This window comes from Capricornis sumatraensis, chromosome 9 (genome assembly GCF_032405125.1).
Source record: "Capricornis sumatraensis isolate serow.1 chromosome 9, serow.2, whole genome shotgun sequence".
In the NCBI taxonomy this organism is placed as follows: domain Eukaryota; kingdom Metazoa; phylum Chordata; class Mammalia; order Artiodactyla; family Bovidae; genus Capricornis; species Capricornis sumatraensis.
The window spans coordinates 79910416-79937034 of NC_091077.1; the positions used below are offsets into that span (position 1 = coordinate 79910416).

Consider the following 26619-nt stretch of genomic DNA (forward strand, 5'->3'; position numbering starts at 1 on the left):
CCTGTCACGCTCCTCTGCCCATGGGATTTCTTAGGCAAGAATACTGGAGTGCATTACCATTTCCTTCTCCAGGGAGCTTCCTGACTCGGGGATCAAACCATCAGCAGGCAGATGCTTTACCACTGAGCCACCTGGGAAGCCCATAATTATCATTATCATTTACATAAATAATAGAGTGTTGTATCCTCAGTGAAAGCATTTTCCACAGTTCTGAAAAGCTTGAGGAAAGGGAATGTGCATTTTTAATTTTTTAAAAGTAAAATTTTAATATTTAAATTATATATACTCAGTATTTAAGGAAATAGCTGATACTGTTTTGTTTTGGCACATTTCTCCTTTTGTGTCCAGGATAACTGAGTTATTGTTGAGGGATTAGAAGTTGGCTAATTAGCACCAGCATTCCCATCAAATATTTGATGGAGCTGTGTCTTTGAGATAGGCTTGTGTATTTCATATTCAGTCAGAGGAGTTCCCTGTTTTTAATAGCTAATGTGTTATTAGTTTATTGCCCTTTGTTTGGGACTTTTTTGATTTCTTTTCATTGCTGAATAGAAAGGCTTCGTCTAAAGAGATCAGATTTTTTTCTAGATAACTTTTCTGTGTCTGTGCTGGAGTTAAGTTTATAAGGATGCTATTTACTACTCAAATCTGAATATTGCACACTTTGATGATTTGAAAATTAGAAAAGTAAATATCCTGGAAATGGGCATTATAACGAAAGTCTTCATTAGGAAGTTCTAGATAGCTGTGGCAGCTCACTCTGGAAAGAGGTCCTTTGGTTGGGCACTTTTCTGTTCCCCCCAGCACTGTTGCTGCTTGACTCTCTCTCTTCACAAGGGCATTGGGCTCTGCTCCTACCTTGTGATGAGCCTTGTGTCGGGTGAGTCTGACGCTTTGTCAGCCATGCGCTTCCTAGGAATTTGCTGAGACCTGTTGTGTAATCAATCATTTCTTTTTTATAGATGCTTAAAACCAAGGAACAGAAAGTTAACCCAAGAGAAATTGCCGAAAACATTGTTAAACACCTCCCAGACAATGAATATATTGAGAAAGTTGAAATTGCTGGTCCTGGTATGTTATAATTACTCTAAAGTAGTCGTATTGATTGCTGAGTCCTTTTGAAATAAAACCATTTTAAATATAAACATAAGGTTAAAACTCATGTACTGAACAAGATGATGAACGCACCTTGGATTGGGAGTTAGGAAACTGCGGTTTTAAACTAGACCTACTCAGCTGGTTGTGGATGAGTTACTTTATTGCCCTGTTGCTCAGTTTCTCTTCAGCAAAAAGGAGATAAGTGATGGCAGATATTCTGTGGCAGAATGATCGTTTGTTTTCTGTGAAGAGTTAAACCGTTTGCTGGGAGTGAAGGGGTTGTGCATTCAGTAGGAAGCTTTCAGGAAAGTGGTGAAACTAGATGTGGAAACAGCGAGCTTATAAGAGGGCTCGAGCCAAGGCCCCAGGTGGTTTAGAAGCCAGAAGAGTTTCACCAGAGCCACACTAGGGTTCTGGAGCCAGCATAAGTGAAATTGAGAAGTCCTTTGGGAGTGAGCAATCTTCAAGTTTGGAGGCTGTCTGATTTTTTTTTTTTTCTTCTCTGTTTTTCTTTAGGTTTTATTAATATCCACTTAAGAAAGGGCTTTGTATCACAACAGTTGACCAATCTCTTGGTGAATGGTGTTAAAATACCTGCCATTGGAGAGAACAAAAAGGTATATGTATATTTTTTTTGATTGATAGCATAATACATTAGAATTCTATTAGCTGTAGCTAAGAATGGCTTTCACTTTTTATACTGAGATTTAATCATTCATATTTTGAGATTATGAACATAGCTGTGAAGTAACCTTTCCACTGGGTCTTTCTTTTTGAAGTCTGGGATCTTCTGCCAGCGTTCAGTAGGGGATCCGTAGGAGTTGCTCCACATGCAGATGTGTTTTTGATGTATTTGTGGGGAGGAAGACAATCTCCATATCTGCAGTTCAGTTGCTCAGTCGTGTCCGACTCCATGAATTGACCCCATGAATCGCAGCACGCCAGGCCTCTCTGTCCATCACCAACTCCCCGAGTTCACTCAGACTCACGTCCATCGAGTCCGTGATGCCATCCAGCCATCTCATCCTCTGTTGTCCCCTTCTCCTCCTGCCCCCGATCCGTCCCAGCATCAGAGTCTTTTCCAGTGAGTCAACTCTTCGGATGAGGTGGCCAAAGTACTGGAGTTCCAGCTTTAGCATCATTCCTTCCAAAGAAATCCCAGGGCTGATCTCCTTCAGAATGGACTGGTTGGATCTCCTTGCCGTCCAAGGGACTCTCAAGAGTCTTCTCCAACACCACAGTTCAAAAGCCTCCAATCTTCGGCTCTCAGCCTTCTTCACAGTCCAACTCTCACATCCATACATGACTACTGGAAAAACCATAGCCTTGACTAGACGGGCCTTAGTCGGCAAAGTAATGTCTCTGCTTTTGAATATGCTGTCTAGGTTGGTCATAACTTTCCTTCCAAGGAGTAAGCATCTTTTAATTTCATGGCTGCAGTCACCATCTGCAGTGATCTTGGAGCCCAAAAAAATAAAGTTTTGACACTGTTTCCACTGTTTCCCCATCTATTTGCCATGAAGTGATGGGACTGGATGCCATGATCTTCGTTTTCTGAATGTTGAGCTTTAAGCCAACTTTTTCACTCTCCATTTTCACTTTCATCAAGAGGCTTTTTAGTTCCTCTTCACTTTCTGCCATAAGGGTGGTATCATCTGCATATCTGAGGTTATTGATATTTCTCCTGGCAGTCTTGATTCCAGCTTGTGTTTCTTCCAGTCCAGCGTTTCTCATGATGTACTCTGCATAGAAGTTAAATAAGCAGGGTGACAATATACAGCCTTGATGTACTCCTTTTCCTATTTGGAAGCAGTCTTGTTCCATGTCCAGTTCTAACTGGTGCTTCCTGACCTGCATACAGATTTCTCAAGAGGAGGTCAGGTGGTCTGGTATTCCCATCTCTTGAAGAATTTTCCACAGTTCATTGTGATCCACACAGTCAAAGGCTTTGGCATAGTCAATAAAGCAGAAATAGATGTTTTTCTGGAACTCTCTTGCTTTTTCCATGATCCAGCAGATGTTGGCAGTTTGATCTCTGATTCCTCTGCCTTTTCTAAAACCAACTTGAACATTAGGAATTTCACAGTTCTCGAATTGCTGAAGCCTGGCTTAAAGAATTTTGAGCATTACTTAAGTCCCCCTTCCCCTGGGTCTTTTTTTTTTTTTTCGGTTTTCCCACTTGAGTTTTATTTGGGTAGACCCCGGGACAGAGAGGGCCTGCACCTAAAAGAAGGTGTTGGCCTCTTGGTGGCGAAGCGTGGCTTGTGCTGGTGACAGAGGGCCTGGTGCGGCAGTAGGAACCTGATCTTAGAGTCTTGGAACTGCTTGACCGCTGGTTGACGGCACTTGCTGGCTGCCATCTCCTCTGCCTTCACGATCTGGATTGAGTGGGCCCAGGCTCGGTGCCAGTGCCCATGTCTTGGTAGCTCTGGGTGACGGCACTCCCGGCCGTGGGTGTCACTGTGGGAGTCACAGTGAAGCCAGATGCCGGAGTTCTTCACCCGCAGGGGAGGTTTCTCGAACACCTGTCCACAGTAGACCATTTTCCCCAAGGATTTCTTCATCGTCTTCAGTGGAGACACAAAAGTACGAGAAGCGGGACTTGGCAACAGCGTGATTAGGCGCAAAAATTCTCATACGATAGAGGGGCGGCATGTGGTGTTTGTGGGTCGGCAGGCAGCACCCCACCATGTTATATTCGCAAAGGGTCCCTGAGGCCTTCATGGAACTCTGCCCACAGTCGCCATCACCCTCGAAAAAGCTCCCCTGGGTCTTAATTGCTATGTGATTTTTGTTTTCATTCCCCAAGGCATTTGAGGTAGCCAGCTGTTATTTATGAGTTGTCTCTGAAATAAAGAATAGATAACTTATTTAAACAGATTTGATTATTTTTCAATTAATGATGGACAAGTTCCATCAGAAATCCTAACAGTTGAATTACAATCCAAGCTAATGTTTAAGCCTTGTTTATTATTAAGTGTTATTAATGAATGTGTTACCAAAAGAAAATGTTTATACCCCTCTCTAAAAAATCTTTATTATTTATCCCAGGTTATAGTTGACTTTTCCTCTCCCAACATAGCTAAAGAGATGCATGTAGGCCACCTCCGGTCAACAATCATAGGCGAGAGTGTGTGCCGCCTCTTTGAGTTCGCAGGGTATAACGTGCTGAGGTATGTACTCTTGCCTTTCTTTGAAGATTTCTATAGAAAAGAAAGTTATCACTAGAGAATCTTTGATTCAATCAGTGATTCTTAAGTGTCTGCTTCATAATCACCCAGTAGGCTTTTAAATTATATCTGTGGCCCATCCTCTGGACTAACAGCTGTTAAGACTTGGGGTGGGTGTAGAACCAAGGGGAAAACCCCCTCATTTGTTGCACAGATATTCCTCGAGTGCCTTCTGTATACTGCTGCTGCTGCTAAGTCACTTCAGTCGTGTCCGACTCTGTGTGACCCCATAGATGGCAGCCCACCAGGCTGCCCTGTCCCTGGGATTCTCCAGGCAAGAATACTGGAGTGGGGTGCCATTGCCTTCTCCAAAGCATGAAAGTGAAAAGCGAAAGTGAAGTTGCTCAGTCATGCCCAACTCTTAGCGACCCCATGGACTGCAGCCTACCAGGCTCCTCTGCCCATGGGATTTTCCAGGCAAGAGTACTGGAGTGGGGTGCCATTGCCTTCTCCGTCCTGTATACTAGAAGTTTATATTTTAGTGGGAGAGGTAAGCAAGAAACAGATTGTACTGGACCTTGTAGGCCATGGTAGGAAATTGCCGTTTTATTAAATGCAGTGGGAAGCTTTTGGAGAGTCTTAGTAGGGCATATAATCTGATTAGAGATTGCCCTGGTTTCTTTGAATAAACTAGGCAAAAAAGGGAAAAAGGACTATAGTAATTAATTAGAAGTCTGTTTTAATAATCCAGCTAAGAGATGATCTGATGGTTTGAGGTTAGGTGAAAGCAGTGAGGAATGAGAAGTGATTGGATTGATACATTTTGAAGAATTTTGTCCATTGATATTTGGGAACTACTGAATTATACTCAAATAATTGGTTGAAAAGTTACATTTTCACAAAATTATGGTAATGACCAACATTGACCTGGCTGCCACTCTCCCAGTTAACTACGCAATAAACAGATCACAGTCTATTCATAGGAACTTCATTCAGCAAATCCTGTAGGCCAGGTGTTTGCAGGCTCATTACTGGGTATCTAATGACAAACATAACAGACCTTGTCTTTGCCTCTCAGACCAGATAAGGAAACACCTCCATAAAAAGAACACTACTAAACGTGATGTGCTGGCACTTAATGTTTGTGGTTCCTAATGGAATTTCATTTCAGTCACTCAGTCGTGTCCAACTCTTTGCAACCAACCCCATGGACTGCAGGATGACAGGCTTCCCCGTCCATGACCAACTCCCGGAGCTTGCTCAGACTCAAGTTCATTGAGTCGGTGATGCTATCCAACCATCTCCCCCTCTATCATCCCCTTCTCCTCCCATCTTCAGTCCTTTCCCAGCATCAAAGTCTTTTCAAATGAATCAGTTCCTTGCATCAGGTGGCCAAAGTTTTGGAGTTTCAGCTTGAGCATCAGTCCTTCCAATAAATATTCAGGACTGATTTCCTTTAGGATTGGCTGGTTTGATCTCCTTTCAGTCCAAGGGCCTCTCGGGAGTCTTCTCCAACTCTACAGTTAAAAAGCATCAATTCTTTGGCACTCAGTCTTTATAGTCCAGTTCATGTTAATCATTTTTAAGTGGTTTTATGTTCTGTGTTTGATATTAGATTAAACCATGTAGGAGATTGGGGAACCCAGTTTGGCATGCTCATAGCACACCTGCAAGATAAATTTCCAGATTACCTAACAGTTTCACCTCCCATTGGGGATCTTCAGGCTTTTTATAAGGTTTGGTACCATTTATTTTTGTATTCTTTGTGTGTCTATCAATTATCATACTTGCTTTCCCTAGGGAGTTTTAAATGGTATTTGAAGCTATTATGGGGTTAAATAAAAGTTGCTCCATTCTCTGTTCCTCAGTATAACATGTTTGCTTTTATTGATGGATGTTAAAAATTTAAATCTATAGCATTACCCATTCTTATAGGAGTTTGTTAGTCAAAATAAATTTTAGTATTTAAAAATTGTGATGTTGCTGTTGTCTTCCTGATTCTGTATATTTTGAAAGCATTATTAAGTATAAACAGTTTTTTAAAGACAAATTTACCATAAACCATAATTTTAAATAAATCACTGTAGTAAACAGTCTTTGACTCTTTCACTTATCCATATATAAACTTGTTATATCAATTGTGGTTATAATATCATTTTTGTATTGTACCTATTTAAAGTTTTATTATACTCTTTCATGTTACTTTGTGACCACGTCTTATTTTGGAGTTGTGGACCAAAGTGTATGCCCCTTATTATTTGTTTTTTTCCCCCCATTTTGGGGATGCTAGTAAGTAACTTCATGTTTTTACTTGTAGGTTTTCTTGTAGGTTATACCTGCATATTTCTACATGTAGGTTTTCTCGTCTTTAAAAGTGTTTTCTTATGATAGAGTCCCAAGAATAGGATTACTGTATTAAATAATATAGTACTTAAAACTTTTCTTGGTTGGTTGGTAATTGGCTTTTTTAGAGGCTTTTTTTATCTTTTGGTATGTATTTTCTAATGAAAAGATTGAAAATTGTGTACTGATAACAGTTAGGTGAAATAGCTGTTATAATCTGCTGGGATTCTGTGCACTGAATACAATGGGCAAATCTATTAATGCCATAAAATATTTAAAACACTTTGCTGAATTTTAATACCAAGGATAAAAAAAAAACGTATATTTATAGTTTTTAAAACATACAGATCTGTGATTGCAAAGAGAGATCTAGAATTTTGATCAGAATGCTATTGCTGGTTAGTTTGGGATAGGGTTAACAATAGTATTTTTTTTTTAATAAGCACATACTGCTTTCAAAGTAGATATGAACCAGTGAAAGCAATTTTCTATTTTTGGTTGCACATGGTCTTTGTTGCTGCACAAGGGCTCTCTCTAGCTGCAACCAGCGGGGTCTCCTCTCTGGTTGGTGTGCCCCGGCTCCTCTTGTTGCAGAATCCACACTTCAGGCTCTTGGGCCTCAGTAGCTGTGGCGCACAGGCTTAGTTGCCCCATGGCATGTGGCGTCTTCCCAGACCAGGGATCAAGCCTGTGTCCTCTGCACTGGCAGGCAGATTTTCCTGTGCCACCAGGGAAGTCCATGGTTTTATTTTTAATTACCCCCCCCAAAAAAAAAATTATTCAGAATGGAAAATAGAGCCTGGAAAATTCAGCCTCCTGTGTTAGCTATACATTGTAATTCTTCTGGAACAAGCACTAGTGTGAACTGGAAAGGTAGAGGTAGCATTGTGATCAAATGTTACATTTTTAAGGAAAATTATTTCAGAAGCAATAGTTGGATTTTATTAGCACATTAATATGTAACAACATTCTTTGACTGTTAGGATAGAACACTTGTTCAACAGATCTAAATTTTTACTTCCTCTGGTTTTTTTGTGGGATTATTTTATTTTTTAGAAATGTGTTTTATCTAGAAATATGGGGCTGATTGTTTACAAACCTTACCTTGTTAAATATAGGAATCCAAGAAGAGATTTGATACTGAGGAGGAATTTAAGAAGCGAGCATATCAGTGTGTTGTTTTGCTCCAGAGTAAAAATCCAGACATCATAAAAGCTTGGAAACTTATCTGTGATGTCTCCCGCCAAGGTAAGCTTCTGGGCTTTGTTTATTTATCCAGCAAATACTACTGCATGTAGTTCCTTGAGTATTCAGCATTGACTTTGAATGATGTATTAAATTTTCAAGGGCTAACAAATAGATTACTTTTTTCTTACATATTTTCTGAAATTGAAACTATAAAGAAAGTTTATAAAGACAGGTGCAAAATTTAATTTCTTTAGAAGTCAGGAAAAATTAGTAAGAAAAAAAAGTAGAAAGGAAAAAGATGCTATTCACATTAAGCATCCAAAGCTATAAAATCCTTACAAATAAATCTATCCAGAAATGTGTAGGGCTAAAATGAAGGGAAATACACACCAGGGTGGAACAGAATGTTTGGGTAGAGTGTCAGGCTGCGTCCCCTAGTTCTCCATACTCATTTGTGGTTCAAGACAGTTCTGAGTGTTCAGACTTGCCAGTGTTATTTAAAGGTCACTTTGAAGAACAGATGAACACAAATAGCCAGTAGATCTTTGGAAAAGGCTGGTGGCTGTTTTGCCACACGAAGCAGTAAAATGTATTGTGTTGCTGTAGGTTATCTTGTGTCACTAATGTGCAGCTAGACAAAAAGATAAATGGTACCAATTAGGAAAAACTGTAAGAAAATTCAGTGAACAGTTGATCTCCAAATAGGAAAGGCTTTTTTTTTTTTGCCTTATCGTTTACATTTTCTAAGTACATTTTAAAAAAATTACATGAGGTATTTCTTTGGAGGAAAAGAAAATGTAGACAGGAAAAAAGAAAATAAGTTAGCTGTATTCCTACCCTCTGTTAATAATTTTGATATGTATCTTGCAATATTTTCTTCACATTTTGAAAATGGCAATATGTATATATTCTATAGCATACATTTTAATGAAATTAATTTTCTTTCAAATGTTTCAATTAAATAATAAATTTCCTTGAAGGTAAGAGGCATGTTTTCTCTTTTTAAATTATACATTCTCTTTATTTTACGACTTTTTCCCTAGAGTTTAATAAAATCTATGAGGCATTGGACATCTCTTTAGTAGAGAGGGGAGAATCCTTCTATCAAGATAAGATGCATGATATTGTAAAGGAATTTGAAGATAGAGGTAAGCACTCTTTTTTTTTTTAACTTGATTATACAAATTTTCAAACATAGGCAAAAGCAGAAAGAATATTATAGTGACATCCCAGCTTCATGCACTTGTCACCAACTTAGTTATGAACATAGGCAGACCTTATTGTGTCTGTTACCTTCCTATGTACACTGCTTATATTATATAATTTCTTCTATAACTGCTTTGGTTTGTCTCTGAAACAACAGACCCTTCATCCCACCCCAAAACCATGAGAGCATTATCATGATAGCATTATCACTCCATGACAATACTTCTTTCTTTCTTTTTTTGTTACTTGGCTACGTCAGGTCTTGGTCACATCATGTGGAATCTTTCATTGCAGTGAACGGACTCTCTTGTGGCACGTGGGCTTCAGTAGTTGCTCTGTGCTCTGGCCCGCTGGCTTAGTTGCTCTGTGACATGTGGGATCTTAGTTCTTTGACCAGGGATTGGATCCTAGTTCCCTGACCGGGGATTGAAGCCATGCCCCTACATTGCAAGGCAGCTTCTTAACCACTGGACCACCAGGGGACGTCCCAGTGATTTCTTAATAGCAAGTCATGAGTTCACATTTCCTAAGCTGATTCATATTTTTTAAGTATTTTTTCAGAGCCTGCACATTACATTTGTTTAATATAAAATTTGTTAAGTCATGGGTTTCTCTCCATAGCCCCACACTTTTTTCTCATGTATTACTGAAGAAACTAGGCCATTTGTCTTACAGAGATTTCCATATGGTGTTGTGTGGCATAATTCCTCTATCTGTATTTTCTAAAGAGGCTAGATTAAACTCTGGTTTGTGTTTTCTTTTCTTCACTTGTTTTGTCTTGAATTTGTGAGAATGCCACTTTTTAGTTGACTCTCTTGTTACGATGTTAAGATGAACTAGTGGGTTCAGGTGTTGTCAGCCTGATCTACCCTTTTTTTCCCCACTAGACTTTCCTCTGGTGGCTTTAGCAGCTACTGATGGTCATGGCTTGGTTCTGTTATTTTATTAGAGGTTGGGAAATGCAGCATTCTGTCATTTCTTTGTTACCTGGAATTCCCTATGTAGAACTTGGTCACATAATCATTTTGGTTAACCAGAAGTACGGTTCATAGGAGGCAAACAGTGTAAATGCTTGGTTCTTTCTTTTTGATTTACCAGTTTTCAGAATAGTAAACTAGTTTCTTAATATCTTCCAGATGTAACAACTGGATTATTTTTAGCATTATTGTAAATTAGGTTTAATATATTTTATATTTTCCAACTGTTTACCTTTATTTTTTTAATACTCAAATTGTCTTGTATTTTGCTAATGGTAGTCTCCAGTGGCTTTCCCTTTTTCCCCCCTCGATCCTTACAGTTTTTGATGGTTTACTTGTTTTATGGACACAATATTTTAGGATAAGTTTGTACATTTCCTGCCTTAATTGTGGATTCAGCCATTCTGTTAGCTCCAGGGAAGCTTAGTTCCTTGAATGAGAAATAATACTTACAATCACATTCTGGAAACTGGGGACCATACTTTTAAGATAAGGACTTTTAAAAAATTGTTTTAACTTGAGATATAGTTGCTTTACAATTAATTTCTGCTTTACAGCAAAGTGACTCCGTTATATATATAAATTTTTTTTGTATTTTCCATTATTTATCACAGAATATTCATTTTAGTTACCTGTGCTATATGACAGAACCTTGTTTACCCATTCTATTTATAATAGTTTGGAACTGCTAACTCCAGACTCCCTTCCCTCCCTCAGCAACTACAAGCCTGTTCTCTGTGAGTCTGTTTCTGTTTCGTAGATAGATTCATTTGTATCATAGTTTAGAGTCCACATAGAAATTAGATCATGATATTTGTCTGTCTGACTTCACTCAGTATGACAATCTTTAGGTCTGTCCGTGTTACTGTTAATGGCATGTCACTGTCTTTTATGGCTGAGTAGTGTTCCGTTGGATGTTCATGCCACGTCTTCTTTATCCACTCATCTGTCCATGCATATTTAGGTTGTTTCCATGTCTTGGCTATTATGAATAGTGCTGCTGTGAAGACAGGGATGCGTGCATCCTTTTGAATTACAGTTTTATCCAGATATATGCCCAGGAATGAGATTGCTGGATCATACAGCAACTCTAGTTTTTGTTTATTGGGGAACCTCCATACTATTTGCCGTAATGGCTGCACCTGTTTATATTCCTACCAATAGTGTAAGAAGGTTCCCTTTTCTCTACACCCTTTCCAGCATTTGTTATTTGTAGACTTAGGTTAAAAAATTTTAATAGTGAGAAAAGAAGCTGGCCATGTTAGTCATGCTAGCAGAAAGGAGGAATTCAACAAAGCAAGGCAGAGCAAGTGTGGGGTCCTTAGAAATGGTTTAGGATATTGGAGGGAAACTGTATTCCTTGCTGTGAGGGGAAGATGAGAATCCAGTTGTCATAATGTGAGAAACCCTTTAATTATGACATTATTTTTTACTCATAACAAGAACAGTAATGTCCATTAAAGAAAGAAAAGCACAAAGAAGTTAGTAACTTCCCAAGGTTACATAGCTAATAACTACTAAGTCAAGATTCAAACCTGGGCAGTCAGGCTTCAGAGTTTGTTTTTAACCAGGATTTTATACTGCCTTCACCCTACCAAGCATCAGTTTTCTAAAATGTTTAAAAAGGAAAAAGGCAATAGTAATAGTATTTACTGCATAGAGTTATTGTGAAGGTTGAATTTAAGACGCAATCTAGTGTTTAGCATATAGTAGCCCCACTGAGGAGAAGGATATGGTACCCCACTCCAGTACTCTTGCCTGGAAAGTCCCATGGATGGAGGGGCCCGGTAGGCTACAGTCCATGGGGTCACGAAGAGTCAGACATGACTGAGCTACTTCACTTTCATGCACTGGAGAAGGAAATGGCAACCCACTCCAGTGTCCTTGCCTGGAGAATTCCAGGGACAGAGGAGCCTGGTGGGCTGCCGTCTATGGGGTCGCACAGAGTTGGACACGACTGAAGCGACTTAGCAGCAGCACACTCTGAAATATGGCTGTTTTTACCATCATGTTCCTTATTGTCCCTTCTTGCATCCAAGAATTTTGCCTTTTTCATCATGAGTGTATGAACATGATTTTATTTTTCCATTTTACTAGTCATTCCAGTGCTGAATCCTGCCATGTTTGTGCCCTGAACTCTGTTGTAGCTGTAACTCAAAAACTGTAAATGGATGAATACATTTTAAGAGGTAATGATAGAAATGGCATCTTTCTCCCAAAGGAAGCTATGGCTCCTACTTGAAAGCAAAGCACAGATTTCCATGTTTTGTGTCTGCTGAGCAGGTGGACGACTCCTCATAGAATCAAATGCTCTATGAAGAGTTTGAGAGCCAGGTGTCGTGTTACTTTGGGAAACTACCAGGAACACTGCCTGGGTGCCCAGACACAGCTTTCTCTTTTTCTTTTTTCTTCTAGGATTTGTGCAAGTGGATGATGGCAGAAAGATTGTGTTTGTTCCGGGATGTTCTGTACCATTAACCATAGTAAAATCGGATGGAGGTTATACCTATGATACATCTGACCTGGCTGCCATTAAACAAAGACTGTTTGAGGAAAAAGCAGATATGATCATCTATGTGGTGGACAATGGACAGGTAAGTTTGTACATTTGTATCAACTTGCATTGTCTGTTTGGAGGTAAGGCAGTATGGTGAAGCATTTGGCACTCAAAAACCCTGTAAATTTTCCTCAAAGACAGAAATTCAGAAAAGTGATATGAGAGAGAGAGCAGGGTTTGAATTTGGCCAAACTTGTACACTTCTCAGTTTTCCCACTTGTCTCTGTAAACTAGGAAGGATGTTCCCTTATTCTCATATATAAGGAATAAAGAAGAGCTTCTATAACTTTACTTGCCTTAAAAGGTTAGTGAGTGATTTGAATTTTACAAATCTTTATTCCTAAGTAGAAGAGCTTTTAAGTCATTTTTTAAGTTAGAAAGCTTAGCAAGTAACTTTCTCTTTCTATTTCTTTATAGTCCTTACACTTCCAGACAATATTTGGTGCTGCTCAAATGATTGGTTGGTATGACCCTGAAGTAACTCGAGTGTCTCATGCTGGATTTGGTGTGGTGCTGGGGGAAGACAAGTAAGTCTGGAAATGTGAAGGTGGTAACAACATACTCGCCCCCAGAATTCTTTAATGGAGGCCATGTCGTTTGATACCATAGTCTATATATGCTGTAGTATGTACGCAGCCAAGCTGTTTTGTACCTGTGTCTTATCACTGCCAGAGAGTGTAGCCTTTTAGGAAGAATTGAGAAATTTTTACATCTTCCATTTAATATTGTCTTAGGATCACTTAGTTATTTCATTACCACATCATTTTTGATTTGGTGACATGGCCTAAATTCTGCCATCGCATAAAAGTGGGTGATGTTTCTAAAAGCTTCATGAAGTAGCTCAAGATGCTTAACACGCCAATGTGCAAAAGTCCTAACTAAGCATATAAAAGGCAGGCTAAGCATATAAAAGGCCTAGCCCCCTACCCAAGTAAATGTCAGGGTATTTATTTTAGATGTAAGGTTACATGCAGACAGAATACCTTAGATCAAACATAATTCTGTATAGCTTCACTTATTTTGTGATTGGAAGACACCTGGTCCTTAAGGTATTCATGGTCCTAAGAAAGTGCTAAAAATCAAATGCATGAGTTGAGTATTGCTTTATAGTGTCTTATTTTCCTGTTTTGTTGTCTTTTGACATTTAGATGATTATTCCTACAATTGGAAGAAAATTACCACATTTACTTTTTATGTCTGATATTTATCACCAGTAGTTATATGTTAGCATTTGTTTATCATGTAATGGCTAGAGGATTTTTTCTTTTCTTTTTTTTTTTTTTTTATAATTTATTTTTTTACTGAAGGATGCTTGCTTTACAGAATTTTGTTGTTTTCTGTCAAACCTCAACATGAACCAGCCATAGGTATACATATATCCCCTCCCTGTTGAACTTCCTCCCTTCTCCCTCCCCTCTAGGTTGATAGAAAGCCCCTATTTGAGTTTTCTTAGCCATACAGCAAATGCCTGTTGGCTATGTTACTCTTTCCATACATCTCACCCTCTCCCCATATCCACAAGTCTAGTCTCTATGTCTGTTTCTCCACTGCTGCCCTGTAAGGAAATTCTTCAGTACCTTTTTCCTAGATTCCATATATATGTGTTAGAATACGATATTTATCTTTCTCATTCTGACTGACTTCACGCTGTATATAGGTTCTAGGTTTATCCACCTCATTAGAACTGACTCAAAGGCATTCCTTGTTATGGCTGTGTAGTATTCCATCGTGCATATGGACCACAACTTCATCTATTTATCTGTCGATGGACATCTAGGTTGCTTCCATGTTCCAGCTATTGTAAACAGTGCTGCAGTGAGCAATGGGATACACGTGTCTTTTTCAGTTTTGGTTTCCCCAGGGTATATGCCTAGGACTGGGATTGCTGGGTCATATGATGGTTTTATTCCTAGTGTTTAAAGGAATCTCCATACCGTCCATACTGGCTGTATCAAATTTACATTTCCACCAACAGTGCAAGAGCGTTCCCTTTTCTCCACACCCTCTCCAGCATTTATTGTTTGTAGACTTTTTGATGATGGCCATTCTGACTGGTGTGAGGTGATATCTCATTGTAGTTTTGATTTCTCTAATAATGAATGACGTTGAGCATCTTTTCATGTGTTTGTTAGCCATCTGTATGTCGTCTTTGGAGGAGTGTCTGTTTAGGTCATTTTCCCACTTTTTGATTGGGTTGTTTGTTTTTGTGGTATTGAGTTGTATGAGCTGCTTGTATATTTTGGAAATTAAACCTTTGTCAGTTGTTTCATTTGCTGTTGTTTTCTTCCATTCTAAGGGTTGTTTTTTCACCTTGCTTACAGTTCCCTTTGCTGTGAAAAGCTTTTAAGTTTAATCAGGTTCCACTTACTTACTTTTGTTTTTATTTCCATTACTCTAGTAGGTGGGTCATAGAGGATCTTGCTTTGGTTTATGTCATTGAGTGTTCTGCCTGTTTTCCTCTAAGAGTTTTATAGTTTCTGGTCTTACATTTAGCTCTTTAATCCGATTTGAGTTTATCTTTGTGTGTGGTGTTAGGAAGTGTTCTAATTTAATTCTTTTACATGTAGCTGTCCAGTTTTCCCAGCACCATTTATTGAAGAGGCTGTCTTTGTTCCGTTGTATATTCTTGCCTCCTTTGTCAAAAATAAGGTACCCATAGGTGCATGGGTTTATTTCTGGGCTTTCTGTCTTGTTTGATTGGTCTTTATTTCTGTTTTTGTGCCAGTACCATACTGTCTTGATAACTGTAGCTTTGTAGTATAATCTGAAGTCAGGAAGGTTGATTCCTCCAGCTCCATTCTTCTTTCTCAAGACTGCTTTGACTATTCGGGGTCTTTTGTGTTTCCATATGAATTGTGGAATTTTTTGTTCTAGTTCTGTGACAAATGTCATTGGTAATTTGATAGGGGTTGCATTGAATCTGTAGACTGCGTTTGGTAGTGTAGTCATTTTCACAATATCGATTCTTTCTGCCCTGGTTGTATTGTTTTAGATATCTGCATCCATATAATTATAGTGTCCTACGCCATAAAAAAGAAAAACTATCACTGATAGCTAGCCAGTGGCATCCTACCCTATCTTAAACATTAATATTAAAATGCTCAAATTCAGACCTCCCTGGTGGTCTAGTGGTTAAGACTCCGAGCTCCCACTACAGGGACGTGGGGTTCAGTCCCTGGTCAGGGAAGTTACGCGTGCCATGGAGTGTGGCCAAAAAACATAAAATGCTCAGATTCTGCCATCTATTTTTTTAGTGAAGTTTTCTTTTTTAAGGCTTTTTACATTAAATAATTTTATCATTATTTTGATCAACTTCCTGTGTATTGAGCACCCACTGTGCATGGCATTGGCTGGGTGCTGCACGGTGTGTACATGAAGATAACAGAAAACACGTCCTCTTTCCTGAAGAAGCCTGTCCTCTAAAGCAGAGCAGTTCCCTTTGGAACCTGTTAAAATACACAGGCCAGGCCCTCCCAGAAGAGCTAATGACTTTCTAGGTCTGCAGTGGGTATTAGGCATCTGTTTTTGAAAGCTCTTTTTGATATTCAGCTGTGCGTCCCTCTCATTAGAACCACTAGTGAGAGGAGAGGACCCACACACATGAAAAATAAAGATTCAAGGCAGGCACAGGTAGGGAGTAACAGAAAAGACCAGATTTTGCCAAGTGGAGACATTAAGGAAGGCTTTCTTAGCATTTTGCCCAGCCTTTATGATGGGTATCATTTCATCACACAGAAGATTTGGAAGTTGTTGAACTCTCAAGGATGGGCGGCGATGACATAAGGAAAGCCTGGGAAATCATGTAATTTTGGAATAATAAAGGAATTTAATTCCGTAATAAAGGCAACTCTGAGTATACAACTTTAACAGGAAGTATCACAGGCACTTTGAAAGGCAGACTTTGTGTTCAATAGAAAAGCATACTTTGTATCATTGTTGGGATTGAACAGTGTTTTTAATTTAAAAGAACAAAAAGATTAAGTTTCTTGCAAACTTATTTAATAGGTAAAATTCAATTTTCATGAGATGTTTTTTAATAGTGAAGTTGCCCAGGGCAGTGCTTTTCTGTACTTCGGCCCCATCCGCAAAGATTCTGATTTCAGTGGGTATGAGTGGGGCCCTGACATCCAGTTTTAAAGTTCTTAGGCTGATTTTAATATGTTCTTCGGGTTGGCTACTGCTAAAAAGGTGGAATTACTAGTTAGGAAAATGCAAGTGAGATTCCAGTTCAGAATTTCCTCCCAAGCAATTCTAGAAGCAAAAGTATTATTAATTAATAAGGCAGAACAACTGACCCAAACTTCGTGTTCAGGAAAATGAACAGATTAACAGATGCCTTCTTTCTTCCCTTTAGGGACTGTATTAAAAATGGATATGTAGAGAATGCTATTAGGAGCCTAGAGCATAGAGTGCTTGGGGCTGAGGGTGACAGATGAGAGACATTTGGAAGTGTCTGCTTTCTTTTGTCGTCCGCCCTGGTTATCAGCTGAATAAGGTGGTATCAAACCTCAACTTTCAAAGATGTCTGAGTTGCAAGGTCTGCTTCAAAATCTGTTTAATCAGGACATTTAAATTTTATTAGGAAGAAGTTTAAAACACGATCAGGTGAAACAGTGCGCCTCATTGACCTCCTGGAAGAAGGACTAAAACGCTCCATGGACAAATTGAAGGAAAAAGAAAGAGACAAGGTAATCCAAAGACTGACTTGTATATTGTGTAGCATGCATTTTGTTGTGGTTTTTCATTTTTGTTTTTATTGAGAGAACTGGGAGGTTTATAAGCAGTCAGTCAACTTCTGACAGGCTTATACCTCAGGTTTATTGCAGTTTGTTTCATGAATTGCTGAGTGTTTATTGTGAAGATACAGTTCTTAGCTATTACAAAAGACCATGGCCTTTTCTTCCTTTGTTAATGTGGCATAGAATCTCTGCTGCTTCTTGGCAGTTCACCTGTCACTGCTTTGAACCAATGACAGGAGAATACTGAAGACTGAGGCGGTTTGAGTGAATAGCCTACATTAGTGTACATCTGCTGAGCTCCTTTCTCTGGGAGCATTTGAAGAGTCGTCATTAGCAGTAAACACCGACCACGCGAGGCTTCCCTTGAGCCCACAGAGTAGGCAACATGATGGCCTTTCATAGCACCCTTAGAAAGGACTGTGGTTGGATTTGTGTGAAATTTGGATGAACTGCATCAAAGTGGGGAAAAAAAATTTTTTTAATATAGAAATAGACAGAGGTCAGAGATTGAGTCAAAGGATCTTAGGTCTTTTACATTCCAGCAGTCAAATAGAATGAACATAACTACTGTAAACAGAAGAGTAAAATTATAGAGAGACACAGAATAGGATTAAATGTAGACATGATTGAGCAAAAAAAAAAAAAAATGGTTCTTTGAGGACATACTCTGGTTTGGTTTGGGTAGATCACTGATAATCCGGAGAGCATGAAGGCAGGTTCTCTAAGGGAACATTCTCCCCACCTGTTCCATTTCCATTGTTTGCAAAGTGAAACATGAAATTGTTTTTTATTCTGTTTCCAGTTGGTGGTTGTCAAGTATACCCAGTTGGTATCTCCAGAATGGTTTTGCCATTTAGTCCTGGCCTAGGTATAAGTGGCACAATCAGATGAAAAGTGGAAAATTTAGTCACTAATCAGTTTGTTTAGTCTGCATAGTAACAAAAACTGCTTTAACTCTTTATTTGACTGTGTCAGCTACTATTTTTTAATCTACATAGAGAAAAATGTAAAGCTTGATGAATTTTTACACACATATATACATGCTGCTGCTGTTGCTAAGTCGCTTCAGTCGTGTCTGACTCTGTGCGACCCCATAGACGGCAGCCCACCAGGCTCCGCCGTCCCTGGGATTCTCCAGGCAAGAACACTGGAGTGGGTTGCCGTTTCCTTCTCCAGTGCATGAAAGTGAAAAGTGAAGGTGAAGTCGCTCAGTCGTGACCATGCTAACATCAACCAATCAAGTTATATCTCTTTCACCCCAGAAAGTTTCCTGTCACCATAGGTCATTTTTGTTTATTTGAGGACTTTAAATGAAACCATAAAGTATGTGCTGTTTTCCAGGTATATCAGTAGTTCATTTCTTTTTACTGCTAGATAATAGTAGTAATGTGTTTCTTCAACAGAAGGACATTAGGGTTGTTTGTTTGTTGACTGTTATGAATAAGAAGCATTAATAATTTCAGCATTACTGTTCAAGCCACTTTTTGGGTACATGCACTTTTCTCTTGGATGTATATCTAGGAAATTGCCAAGGAGAGAGTTACAAATGTTATATATTCCCATCACTAGTACAGTTGTTCCAGTTGCCCTGTATCTTTCCACATAACTGATTTTGTGAGTCTTATTTGAATAGCTTTTCTGGTGAATATGTATTAGCATCTCATGGGTTAAAATTTGCATTTCTCTAATGAGTAACTACGTTAACTGTTGCTTATTGGTCATCGGGGTCTTTTCTGAATATGTTCAAGTCTTTTGTGTAGTGTTTGTTTTAGACCATCCCTTTATATTTACCCACATATTTACACTTTGCTGTGAACTTTATTCCTCCTTGCAGTTTCTAATTGCCTAGGTGTGGTTTGGAGAGGGAAGTAGTATTTCCTTCTTTCCTTTGGTTTTATCTTGCTTGGAGTTGCTGAGTTTTCTGAGGGTTGGGTTTCTCATCAGTTTAGGAAAATTCTCAGTCATATCTCTTCAAACATTGCATCTTTGCCCCATTCTGTTGTAGAATCTAAGTACGTATATTATGTTAGAACTTGTGACTGTGTCCCAGAGTGTTTTTCACATTTTTTTTTTCACTTTTCTCCTCTATATGCTTTATTTTGGATATTCTAAATACCTTAATCATAGTTTTCCATTTTGAAATAATTTCAGATATAAAAAATTATAAAATAGTACAAAGTACTCCCGTGTCAGCCTCCCCAAATGTTAACATCCTATAGATGTAGTGTGATTTCAAAACCAGGAAATTAACACTGCTACAGTACAGTTCACTAATCTGCAGACCGTAGTCAAATTTTGCCATTGGTCTTTTTCTAGTCCAGGATCACATGTTGCATTTAGTCTTCATGTCTCCATAATCTTTTTTAATCTGGGCAGTTCCTTGCTTTTTCTTTCTCTTTCATCATCTTGACACTTTTTGTCAGGTTTTCTGTGGACTGTCCTGCAGTTGGGTTCATCTAGTATATTTTCGTGATTAAATTCAAGTTATACAGTCTTAGAAAGATAAGTTTCCTTCTCATGTCATTATTTCAGGAGGCACCCAATGTTGATATGTCTCATGATTGTTAACATGAATTTTGATCACTTTTGTTATGGTGATAATATCAGTTTTCTCCATTGTGAAGTTACTGTTTTTCCTCTTTGTAATTAATAAGTATTCTTTAAACGATTCCAGACTTTTAAAAGCGGTATCATTAATTTTATTTTTGGCTGTGCTGGGTCTTCATTGTGGTGCGTGGGCTTCTCATTGCTGTGGTTTCTCTTGTAATGGAGCATAGGCTCTAGGGAGCGTGGGCTTCAGGAGTTGCTGCGCAGCCTGTGGGATCTTCCCGGACCAGGGATCCAACTCGTGTCCCCTGCATTAGCAGGCAGATTCTTAGCCACTGAACCACCAGGGAAGCTCCAGTTGCAGTCTTTAAAGCTGCTGTGTTTCTGTTGTTTGTATTGTCTTGTTCCCCCTCCCCCTGCCTCACCTCCTTGGTTTTAAGTCATTTCATCTGACGTGGTGGGTGAAAAGTTGTAATAGTTCTAGATAATGTCATCTTCCTAGTTAAGTTTTCTGGCTGACAGCACACAGCTAGTTGTCTTAATGATGTCCTTGTGTTGATGCTGTCTGGAGACTTCAAACAGTTGCTTCATATAATCTATTCAGCTTGTAAGTAGTCTATTCTGGTGGAAGGGGTTAGTCTGCTTCAGGCTGCTGCATCATGTCCAGACTGGAATCCTCACCTACTTACTTGACCTAATAATGCTTCAGAATATGACCAAATCTACCAAGATAGTGTTAGTTCTTTTCCAGTTCTTGACAGCCTGTTTTTATTCCAGTTAATTCAGTTCAGTTGCTCAGTCGTGTCCGACTCTTTGTGACCCCATGAATTGCAGCACGCCAGGCCTCCCTGTCCATCACCATCTCCCGGAGTTCACTCAGACTCACGTCCATTGAGTCCGTGATGCCATCCAGCCATCTCATCCTCGGTCGTCCCCTTCTCCTCCTGCCCCCAATCCCTCCCAGCATCAGAGTCTTTTCCAGTGAGTCAACTCTTCGCATGAGGTGGCCAAAGTATTGGAGTTCCAGCTTTAGCATCATTCCTTCCAAAGAAATCCCAGGGCTGATCTCCTTCAGAATGGACTGGTTGGATCCGCTTGCAGTCCAAGGGACTCTCGAGAGTCTTCTCCAATACCACAGTTCAAAAGCATCAATTCTTTGGCACTCAGCCTTCTTCACAGTCCAACTCTCACATCCATACATGACTACTGGAAAAACCATAGCCTTGACTAGACCGACCTTAGTCGGCAAAGTAATGTCTCTGCTTTGGAATATGCTATCTAGGTTGGTCATAACTTTCCTTCCAAGGAGTAAGCGTCTTTTAATTTCATGGCTGCAGTCACCATCTGCAGTGATTTTGGAGCCCCCAAAAATAAAGTCTGACACTGTTTCCACTGTTTCCCCATCTATTTCCCATGAAGTGATGGGACCGGATGTCATGATCTTCGTTTTCTGAATGTTGAGCTTTAAGCCAACTTTTTCACTCTCCTCTTTCACTTTCATCAAGAGGCTTTTTAGTTCCTCTTCACTTTCTGCCATAAGGGTGGTGTCATCTGCATATCTGAGGTTACTGATATTTCTCCCGGCAATCTTGATTCCAGCTTCTGTTTCTTCTAGTCCAGCATTTCTCATGATGTACTCTGCATATAAGTTAAATAAGCAGGGTGACAATATACAGCCTTGACGTAGTCCTTTTCCTATTTGGAACCAGTCTCTTGTTCCATGTCCAGTTCTAACTGTTGCTTCCTGACCTGCATACAGGTTTCTCAAGAGGCAGGTTAGGTGGTCTGGTATTCCCATCTCTTTCAGAATTTTCCACAGTTTATTGTGATCCACACAGTACCTGACCCTAATCTTGTTTCCTATAACCTACATCAAAATATTCTATGAAATGAAGCAGATAAAAACTAATAAATGGTGCTTTCATTTCATATCTACTGGATACACTGGGAAAAAAGTATTCAAGCTGACACTTCATAATTTATAACTCAGGTGTCTCATGGAAGCATTCTCTATTATGCAGAGCCGATGAGTTTTATTTTCCTTATTCCCTTCCCTGTAGATTGGCCTGTTTTCCTACCTCAGTGTTGATGTTCATTACAGTTCACTGATTAAAGACTATTAGATGCTCCTTGTGCTGGGTGTGCTGTGCTCAGTCGTGTCCAGCTCTGTGCAGCCCCGTGGACTGTAGCCCACCAGGCTTCTCTGTCCATGGGATTCTCCAGGCAAGAATCCTGGACTGGGTAGTCAGTCCCTTCTCCAGGGGATCTTCCTGACCCAGGGGGCGAACCTGCGTCTGTTGTATCTCCTGCGTTGGTAGGCGGGTTCTTTACTAACAGCGCCACCTGGGAAGCCCTAGATGCTCCTTACCACCATCTTTTGTCTATGAGATGGTGGAACGAAACAAGGATTGGTAACTTCTGCAGTATTTTTTGTTTTTCCAAAAGGTCTTAACCACAGAGGAATTGAAGGCTGCTCAGACATCTGTTGCTTATGGCTGTATCAAATATGCTGATCTTTCCCATAACCGGCTGAATGACTATATCTTCTCCTTTGACAAAATGCTGGATGACAGAGGAAATACAGCGGCTTACTTGTTGTATGCCTTCACTAGAATCAGGTAATTGGGGTGCAGCATTTTTTATTTTGAGTCAAATGATGATTTCTGGTTGGGATCAGTCATTCCTTATTACATGTTTTCAACGGAGAAGAATATACTTAACAAAGGGGAATGATGGCTGTTACCTGATTTTTCAGGTCGATTGCACGTCTGGCCAATATTGATGAAGAGATGCTCCGGAAAGCCGCTTGTGAGACCAAAATCATTTTGGACCATGAGAAGGAATGGAAACTAGGCCGGTGCATTTTGCGGTTCCCTGAGGTTCTGCAGAAGATTCTAGATGACTTGCTTCTCCATACTCTGTGTGATTATATCTATGAGTTGGCAACTACTTTCACAGAATTCTATGATAGCTGCTATTGTGTGGAGAAAGATCGGCAGAGTGGTAAGTGGCTCATCCAGTCTTCATATTGGGGATTGGGCACCAACAGAAGCATTCATTTGAGTTAGATGTGGGTAATTTTCAGTTTATTTATGGAAACCCCCCACACCCAATTTCCCCTTAGTTACACAGTAATCCATATCATATACCACAGACAGAATTGCACTGGCTCTAATACAAGCATAAATGGAATTCTTAAACAGACTCATTTCCCCACCCTCAGCCACATGGGATGGAACCATAAAACTCCAAAGAAACAATTGGAAGGTCACTAAGAATAGGACATTTCTAACAAAAGCAATGTGACTGATAGTCAGAGAGTGAGTCTTTGGGTTATTGATAATGAAAACTGCCCTTGGAGGAAAAAAATAATACCTCTTTTAGGCTTTTTGCTCTATCGTGTTACACTATAGTTAATGAAATAGACTGAACTAATGATTAATAATACAGCAAGTAGGCATTTCTGAGAGTCATGCTTGAGAACTTAAAATTTCATTAGGAAAAAAAAATCATTATTGTGTTTAAAGTTCATTCAGACCATGAAGCCTAGAACAGAATTTAAAAAAAAGAAAAAGATAAAATTACAGGCTAGTAGTGCAGGCTCTATATCTTTTATCAGTTAAAAATAGATTTCTTGAACAGAACACCTTTATTTCTTAGATTCTCTCTCTACAGTTTAGGTAAAGATGATTCTAGTTAAAGCCCCCAAAACATCTGAGTTAGGCTATTTACTTCTCAATAAAGTCCAGAAAGAGCATAGATTTTTTAACAGTGATTTGTAGAAAAAGTAATTACTCTCTTTCTCTGTATTCTCAGGAGAAGTCCTGAAGGTGAACATGTGGCGTATGCTGCTGTGTGAAGCAGTTGCTGCTGTCATGGCTAAGGGGTTTGATATTCTGGGAATAAAACCTGTCCAAAGAATGTAATCCTCCTAAGGTTTGAACACTGTGTGTTTTCACCAAAGCAGCCATTAGCATTGTTTGCTTTTTTACAATCATGTGGATACAAAAACAAGTAAAAGGAATTTATCAACTATCTATAGAACTTGTGGTTGTCTCTCACAACTAAACTTCTGAAAAGTACTTTCACTAACTTTAATTAGATAAGGAATCCCATTTATTGAGCCCTAATGTAGTCCCCAAGAACACAACTTTCACTGCCATTTATTCTGGAGAAACGAATGCTTAATATACATGAATGTTACTGCACTGTGCTGCTTCCAAGGATCTCCACGCTCAAAGGAGCCGTAGATATGATCTTAATGAATTATGACCATAGCTACAATTTACAAACTGGTCTGTATAGAGCCCGTATTCACAGCATAAAGGATACCTTGGGAATAAATATCTAACCAAATAGAGAATAGCAATAAGAAGACAGTTACGAAGAAGCCAAGTAGAAGTTCTAGAGGTGAAAAGTATAACTGAAATTAAAGATTTGCTAGAGGGGTCCAACAGCAGATTTGAGCAGATAGAAAAAGGAACTTGGAGAGAGGCCAAATTTAAATTATACAGTCTGAGAAAGAATTACATCAGTGTTTAGAATGAAATTTTTGAAAAATGAAAAGAGACTAAGATGACCTTTAGGACACCATCAGCATTACCAACATATGTATAACAGGAGTCCCAGGTGAGAGGAGAGAAAGAAGCATAAAATATTTGAAGAAATAATGGCTAAAAATTTCTCAAATTTGAGAAAAATTTTAATGTACATATAGAAGAAGCATAGTAAACTTCAAGTAGGATAAAAACAAAGCCTTTTTAAAACACGATCTGGAGAGGTAAGTTGAAAACTTTGAAAGCAACAAGAAACAAATCACAGTAATCATTTTTTCTAGGAACTGCCACATTTCGCACAGAAGCTCTACCGTTGTACATTCCCACCAACAGTGCACAAGGGTTCCAATTTTTCTATTTTTGTCAACACTTGCTGATAGTAGCCATCCTGTTGGGTGTGAGGTGGTATCACAGTTGTGATTCGCATTTTCCTAATTAACATTTTGAAGACCGAAGGAAGGAAATAATAAAGACCAGACTGGAGAGGAATGAAATGGAGAACAGGAAAACAATAGAATCGAAAGAAAATCTGGTTCTAAAGATCAGCAAAATTGACAACTGTTTATAGCTAGACTGGTAAGAAAAAGCTCAAAACACTAAAATCAGAAATGAAAGTGGGGCTGTCACTACTAACCTTACGTTATAAAATGTGTTATAACTGTACATAGTCTAGTTGCAAGCCAAAAAAATTATAGACTGCATAGGTGAAATTTTAAAAATCTGGAAACAAAATACCAAAGCTGATTGAAGAAGAAATGGAAAATCTGAATAGACCTAAAACAAGAGATTGAGTCAATTATTACCAAAAAAATTCCAGGGTCAGGTGACTTCTCTGATAAAAAGAATTAACATCAGTTCTCAGACTCTTCCAAAAAATAAAGAAGAATCACTACCTAACTCGTTCTATAAGGTCAGAAGCCCAGCATTACTGTGATGTTGAGTTGTTCAGTTGTGTCTTGACTGTGACCCCATGGGATTTCCCAGGCAGAAATTCTGGAGTGGGTTGCCATTTCCTTCTCCGGGGAATCCTCTTGACCTAGGAATCAGACCTGGGCCTCCTGCGTTGGCAGGCAGATTCTACCATTCAAGGGCTTCCCAGGTGGCACTACGGTAAAGAACCTGCCTGCCAGTGCAGGAGATTCAGAGACTTGGGTTCAATGTCTGGGTCAGGAAGATCCCCTGGAGGAGGGCACAGCAACCCACTCCAGTATACTTGCCTGAAGACCCCAAGGACAGAGGAGCTTGGTGGGCTACAGTCCATAAGGTCGCAGAGCCGGACCCGACTGAAGCAACTTAGCACACATGCCTGCACCCTGATACCGAAGCCAAAAAGATGGCAAGAAAAGAGAAGCACAGATCCATACCCCTTGTGAATACGAACAACAAAGAAAACCTCAAAAGTACTAGAAATCAAATGGAACAGTGTTAAAAGAATTATATGTTATGAGCAAATCCTCCCACAAATACCTCAAATCCATTTACAAATGGATTCTCACAGAACACCCACTAAACACCAATGGACGTCCTCAAACACTGAAAGGATGAGAAAGATCTCCACATGACTGGGCAGGAAGAAGGAGTGGGAGGAGAGAGGAAGTGGGAGGGAGCTGAAGAAGGAACGTTCCCACACCCTAGGAGGACCCCTCAGCTGTGCAGAGAGCTGGGACAGAGAAGGAGCTCCAGTGGCTCACAGGAGGGCCTGGTAGGTAGAGGCAGGCAGGACAGAGGTGGTCCGGGCCACCGCCCTGTGAGCCCAGCCTAACGTACATCTGCTGGGAAACAGGGTTGAGAGGACAGGCCTGGGGAGAGGACGGGTGCTGGCTGCTTGGAGACACCCTGAAGGGGCTGGAGTATGGAACAGCTGAGCAACCAGGGGGGCAAGCCCGGCCCGCCACAGAAGTGAAGCTCCAGCGGTAAGGGGCCCGTTAGAGCCTTTTCATCCACACGTCAGCCCCCTCCACCTTGGGCTCCGGGGGCGTGTGCCCCGCCTGGGCAGGCTTGCAGGCCCCACCTCGGGAGCAGACGCCAGTGGGTCTGCTTCCACCGGCCAGAGGTGCGGTGGAAAGCACAGCTGAACACAGAGGGCCTGAGGGACACCCGAACAGAGTGGGTGTCCCGAAGCTGTGGGCTTTGCGGGTGCCTGCACGAGGGGCTGGATCAGGCCAGGATCTAAGCTGTGGGCTCCCACGTCAGGCCCAGGTGTGGGACTTCTGCAATCGGCTGAGGTGGGGCAGAGGG

The 26619-nt window shown here is 39.9% G+C and overlaps 1 protein-coding gene and 1 pseudogene across 1 annotated transcript in view; one reads left to right on the top strand and one right to left on the bottom strand.

Moving 5' to 3' along the window:
* The window catches only part of RARS1 (arginyl-tRNA synthetase 1), a 28556-nt gene extending 4796 nt beyond the window's left edge, over nt 1-23760 (top strand). Inside the window, exons 4-15 of the mRNA XM_068980746.1 lie at nt 963-1071; nt 1615-1715; nt 4150-4271; nt 5884-6004; nt 7730-7859; nt 8843-8947; nt 12398-12576; nt 12957-13066; nt 17122-17227; nt 22271-22443; nt 22581-22828; nt 23642-23760. Of these exons, the coding sequence (XP_068836847.1) occupies nt 963-1071; nt 1615-1715; nt 4150-4271; nt 5884-6004; nt 7730-7859; nt 8843-8947; nt 12398-12576; nt 12957-13066; nt 17122-17227; nt 22271-22443; nt 22581-22828; nt 23642-23751 (1614 nt within the window). The 3' untranslated portion in view covers nt 23752-23760. The remainder of the gene's footprint in view (nt 1-962; nt 1072-1614; nt 1716-4149; nt 4272-5883; nt 6005-7729; nt 7860-8842; nt 8948-12397; nt 12577-12956; nt 13067-17121; nt 17228-22270; nt 22444-22580; nt 22829-23641) is intronic.
* LOC138085529 (large ribosomal subunit protein eL20 pseudogene) lies at nt 3285-3822 on the bottom strand (annotated as a pseudogene).
* Nucleotides 23761-26619: the final 2859 nt, after the last annotated feature.